This window comes from Montipora capricornis, chromosome 10 (genome assembly GCF_036669925.1).
Source record: "Montipora capricornis isolate CH-2021 chromosome 10, ASM3666992v2, whole genome shotgun sequence".
In the NCBI taxonomy this organism is placed as follows: Eukaryota; Metazoa; Cnidaria; class Anthozoa; order Scleractinia; family Acroporidae; genus Montipora; species Montipora capricornis.
The window spans coordinates 17,883,626-17,889,234 of NC_090892.1; the positions used below are offsets into that span (position 1 = coordinate 17,883,626).

At 41.2% G+C, this 5,609-nt stretch overlaps 1 protein-coding gene across 2 annotated transcripts in view; it reads left to right on the forward strand.

The window, feature by feature from the left end:
* The window catches only part of LOC138022180 (vacuolar protein sorting-associated protein 18 homolog), a 39,981-nt gene extending 34,811 nt beyond the window's left edge, over nucleotides 1-5,170 (forward strand). For both annotated transcript variants that reach the window (XM_068869213.1, XM_068869214.1), the window contains exons 27-31: nucleotides 1-81; nucleotides 1,396-1,424; nucleotides 1,510-1,600; nucleotides 2,241-2,299; nucleotides 3,412-5,170. The exon at nucleotides 1-81 is cut by the window's left edge and continues 37 nt beyond it. In XM_068869213.1, coding sequence (XP_068725314.1) covers nucleotides 1-81; nucleotides 1,396-1,424; nucleotides 1,510-1,600; nucleotides 2,241-2,299; nucleotides 3,412-3,475 — 324 coding nt within the window. In that variant the 3' untranslated portion in view covers nucleotides 3,476-5,170. The remainder of the gene's footprint in view (nucleotides 82-1,395; nucleotides 1,425-1,509; nucleotides 1,601-2,240; nucleotides 2,300-3,411) is intronic.
* Nucleotides 5,171-5,609: the final 439 nt, after the last annotated feature.

A 5,609-nucleotide genomic window follows, 5' to 3' on the forward strand; every position in this document is an offset into this window, starting at 1 on the left:
TGCTCTTACCCTCTCCTTACAAGAGCTTTCTATGTTTTTCCGTGTCATCATGCCTTTCACGCTGATTGTCTTAAGAATGAGGTAAGAGTTAACAGGTAACACACTCCTCTTATACTTGTTGTTATAGCAACTGAAAACCTCTCGATGAAAATATGCACACTATGATACTAAGTGCTGTTTTGCGATTCATCTTCACACTCGCAGTTGATGACATTTACTGTCGAACGCAAACTGCTTTTATCGTAGCCTCCGTAGCAAGTGTTTCCGTGAGGGAACATGCAAGATTGTTGTGGCCGCGCCGATTTTTCGCCCCATTTTTCGCGCGGTCAAAACGGTGAAAATCTTCCATGTTCCCCCACGGAACGCTAGTTTTTATCCCTGCTAAAAGTTATCAAATGTCTAAAATACGGCTTAGGTAGCGTGGAACTTAACTTCTTTTTACTTTACGGGTAAACTACTTAATCGAGGCTTGATTAGTCCAATCAATTTGATAAATTGACGCCACTTTTTGCGGGTCTGTCTCCTTATTGATGATAAAATTGCGTCATAACGTTGTCAAAGTTGTTGTGGATCCACGAGCCGAAGGACGAAAATTTGAAAATCATGCCATCAACTTCTTCAATCACGCTACCAATACAACTTGCATGAATTAAAATTCCAGTTCTCGATTCGAAATGCGATCAGAAACCCTCCTGGCGATCAAATATGTTCATAGCTTAGTGAAAATCGAGCCATTTTGGGGTAGGAGCATTCTTCAGTATAAACGTCTCAACTTGCTCGCCTGAGGTTAAGTCCGCAAAACTAAAATCAAACAGGTTTTAACCTGTTTAATCCGAAGTTGAAAGTATTTAAAAATACTTTCAACGTCGGATAAATTGCAATTTTGTGTGTCTGTACTCTTATTGATGATAAAATTGCTCATTTATTTAAATAGCCAGCAGAGTAGGCGTTTTTTGGCAGGCGGACGCTTGTTCAAGGTCTAACGTCCGCAATGGGCCGCCATTTTGAAAGCAACCAGCCGGTAGAGGATTGAGAGGAGGGGCGGGGGGAAGGGGCGGAGAGAGGTTCCATTCTCTCCCCTTCCCCTTCCCCCACTACCATTTCGTACTGTCCTCCTCTTACTGAGTGAAATTTTTTTGACTGGCCTCAGGCCTCTATTAGTCTTGCTATCCAAGATGTCAGCCAATAATTCTTACCAAAACAAAAATACGCCTGCTTTGCAGGCTATTATTTAACAAAGCCGATTTACTGTTGTTATTTCAATATTATAGCATATAATTAGGCATAAGCATAATCTTCGCTCGCTCTTGTGTCTGGTGAGAAAATATATGCTTATGGCCGAAATCTTCCAATGGGATGTTTGGAAATAAAAGAAACTGTTATTTTCTGTTGCAGATGTTACCCATCCTCAAAGAAAAACAGAGGTAGTAACGTCCAACAATGCTGTTTTCCTTCCGTTTGTTAGTTTTTTTCGTACTGAATGTTTATTTGTTCTCTCTTTTTCTTCAGAGCCAAAGTTCAGGAACTCTTCAACCAGTTGTATAGGACATCAAGATCTGATTCCTCCACAGCAACACCAACCTCTAGAGAGTCACTCAAGGTCAGTTGATCATAAATAGAGTGGAATTGAACTGTTGAGACAGCGACCACATGTAGCCGTGCATTTCGTAGCCCATTCGCTACTAAAAGGAAAAAAAATGTCTTGGACGTATCTGCTCTCAACGTTTAACCGACAAACAGGAGTTCAGTCGCGTAAAAGGGGTTTGGATTTCTCAGCCATGTTGGATCTTCTGATAACCATTGGGAGTGTTTTAGAAAACTTCACAGAAGTGAAGTTAAAAAATGTTCGAGAATCGAGCGTTTGTATGTTGTTTATTTAGCACTGTTGTTTAATTGTATTATGTTTCTCAACAGGTAGGGAAGGTTTCTGGGATCAAAAACTGTACTTTACATGGTCACGAAGGAAGCCTTACTCCTTTCGTTCACATTGTTGTGTCGTTTTAACTCAGAAATCAGTTCTTGTTCTAAGCAGCTGTCGTTTAGCGTCCATACCGTAGTTTTGTTGTTGTTACATCCTCCTTCGAGGACTCTTCTCAATGCACAAGGGTGTAGATGGTCGCTTTATTTTTCAAGGTTATAACTTTGAAAAGCAATTTATGTAACTGAAGAGTCTGTGAAAGGACGTGAGATAACTCAGTCCTTGTTCCGCTGTAAATCTGGTTTCGTTTTCTTTCTTTTAGAATGAGTTAGATGATCTCATTGCCTCTGAATGCCTATACTGCGGTGAAATAATGATTAGGTAATGTATGATGATGACCTGACTTTGGGTCTTTCAGAGAGAACTTCTCGATTTAAGGCTACAGTCCTCAACAAAAGTGGTTGAGACTTCCCCGTTTGTCGAATTTGTGGATCGTAACTTGCAAAAAGAAGGCCAACACTACCTGCTCTTTCTCCCCCCCCCCCCCCCCCCTTTCCCAAAAACAGTTTTGTGAGGGAATAAGCGCAAATAACCCAGTCGTGCTTCAGCATTTTCTTTTTTTTTTTTTGGGGGGGGGGGGGGTGGGAGGAGGACGGGGGGCGGGGAGGGGCGCAATCATGAGATTACTTTTAGATTTTTTTAGCTTTGCACCATGACATTACAAATAACTCGACAGTTTTGTCGAAGATTGTAGAGCTGTTTTTCCAACTCTCCTTTAGAGACGGTTTTTTAGTCCTCGTTTTGATGACCAGTTCACCATATCAACGCAATAAATAGACTTTTTAAAGGAGCTTAAAAGAGAACGACTGTGGACGAGAGCGTCGAGAATGTCATCCTAAAATAAATTTTCTCCTTATTGCAATCATTTCGCGATTATTGCTCAGTATAAAGATCATTGGACAACCATCCGGGAATTTAACCGGTATGAAGATTAAAGAAAAATTGAAAATTTATCTTGCGGTACTTACGTCCTCGTCCTAACTTCAAATTTGGTTATGTCATATGGTTGTTCATAAGAGGACGTCAAAGAAGTGTTCCACAAAAATAAAATTCATTGAGCCATTGGTGTTGCCCATCGAACTTCTTGGTTTCCACCATTAACGTTCTTGTGGGCGTCGTCGTCGATTAAGCTCCTTAATATTTACCTCACCAAACATTGTCGGTCGGCTTTAACCCTTTCATCTCCAAGATCAAAACTTTCATTCTCCTAACTAGTACTATAGATTCTTTGTTGTGTAGTGATGAAAATTTGGTGTTTCGTCAAGATAACACCTCGAAGCTGACAATATTCTTCATTCTCAATACGTTTTTGTCTGACATTTCATTGAAATTTTCGAGGAGAATTTACGTACTTAATACTCCTGGGAGTCCAAGCCTTTTTTTAAGCCGCTTCATTCGAACGAAGATTTTAACGTGCGGCTCTTCTTTTTCAGGACGATCGATCAGCCCTTTATCTTACCAGAAGAATATGACAGTGTTCTTGAAAGCTGGATGTGATATGACAATTTTATTACAGACATTTTTCATATTGAAAGAAAATGGCGAAGGCAAACTAAGACATGTCGTGTCAATATCGTAGGAAATTCACTTACGTGTCTATGTGCCGCATCGTCTCCGACGTAAGGAGGCGATGCTTAAGGTGAAAACATGCGAGGCGCATGTGGAGAGCAAGGGACCTTGAAAACGTTTACTGCTCGCTTACGCCCTCAGGGGGACGTAAAAAAGAGAATCCCTGGGATCAAGAGCTCTCCCAGCTCGAACGTGCTGTGGTTGTTAAAGAATGAACTAATCGTCGACGGCTATCTCACAGAAAAGATATATTGCGGATACATTGCATACATTGAAATGAATTTTGAATGCTAGTCCAACCGCGAGAACTCTATTTTGGTCTACTTTTATATCCATTTTAGCAGGAGAAAAAACACCCAAGGTACAAGGTTGAATCGATTTTTGAAACTACTTATACTGTCGTTGAATTCTGAGAATTCTTGAATTCTTGAAAGGTGGAGGATGTGTATTTTAGGGTAGCAGTGGGCTATCTTCTTTTCTATTCGCCGGGCTGACGATCTGAAGGAATCTGCGTCGAAACTCGCTTTTATTCAACCGTTGCCTGTGGTCTTCTTAAGCCCGCTGTGTCCCACGCATGCCTTCGTATAGGTATGCGGTGTATGAAGACATACAGTGTAACGACAACGTTTTATATTTCCATGCTCCTCTTTCCTATCTTCTTCTCTACCATCTAGTAAGTCTGCACAGTGAGGTGTAATGGTTCGCTTGCTAAGTAACCCCTGTACATTGCCAACACATTTCGGTGCTTTCCCTTCTAGCCATCAGCCCAGCGAATACAAAAGAAAAGAGGCCTTTGTTGGCGAAAAGGTCCAATGCGTGATTGGATTCAAGTAGAAAGATGATCAAGTTTCCAGCATGCATTTTTTTAAAAATTCTCTCTCCACAAAGAAACACTACCTCTCTCCAAACGATTTTCGAAGTGCCCTCTTGAAGCGGGAAGTGCAGATTATGCTAATTCAAACGATTTAAATGGTTTACTAATCATGCACACAGCGAACTTCCGTACCAAGGCAGAACAGTCGAACATCGTTTAACAATTACGGAATGCGATTTGTCGAATAAGAATGGTTTGATCAAGAACAATGGGCCTTAATTACACGGTAGCCATATAGAGTCTCGAAGGATTGAAAGCTTTTGTTTTGCCCCACCGAACGGCTCGTTCCCAAGAATGTCACAGGACACCCAAGGCCTAACGAGAAAAAGATATAATAAAATTATAAATTTAATTTACTATTAAATCCTACGTATCTTACGTATCTATCCTTAGGTTTTCACTCCTTTTTATAGCACTATTGTAAAAGATGCTTTTCAAGTGCAAAAAAGTTACTCGAGCGTGAATACATCAAACTCGTTCCCAGGGTTTTTGAAAAGCCCTGGGAACGAGGTTGGTGATTACATCTTATGAGTCTGTAAAGGGAAAGGACGCTAGTCAGTGATCATAAAAGGACTCTTGCATTGGCATTAGATCACCACAAGAGTGTCGATAGGTTGAGTCTTGAATTCTTCAAACCAGAGTAGCATAAATCTTTGGGTGAGAAATTACTCGTTTCGCCATTGCATTCCGGCTTTTGAAGCTGCCTTTCTGCACTGCAAAGTTACTGTAATAAAAACCCCTAATCCTGCTGTTTGATCTCCAGTGTAGTTATTGCAGACGTCGAAGGAGCAGAATTTCCAACACGAGCTTTTCAAATCGAGATTTCCGAAAAATCTCCTCCGGGAAGAAAAATTTTAACGCCGTATCCCGCAACCGCGCGCGGCCTTAGGTGTTGTTTCCAAACTTCCTGGCAGTATTTCCAACGCCAAAACTCAACAGATCATTCCGTGTCTAGCAGACCCGACGAGCACTAACCTCGCCTCTACCATGTTGAATTCGAAAATAAGACCGCGCGCGGTTGTGGGATACGGCGTTAAAATGTTTCTCCCCAGTCCTCCGAATTACGTCACCAAATCACCAGGGCCCGGTTGTTCAAAAGCCGATTAACGCTAATCCCAGATTAAAAATTAACCAAGGAGTTTATTTCTCTACTCTCAAGTGCTGTTCAACGCTGATATTCGGCAAAAC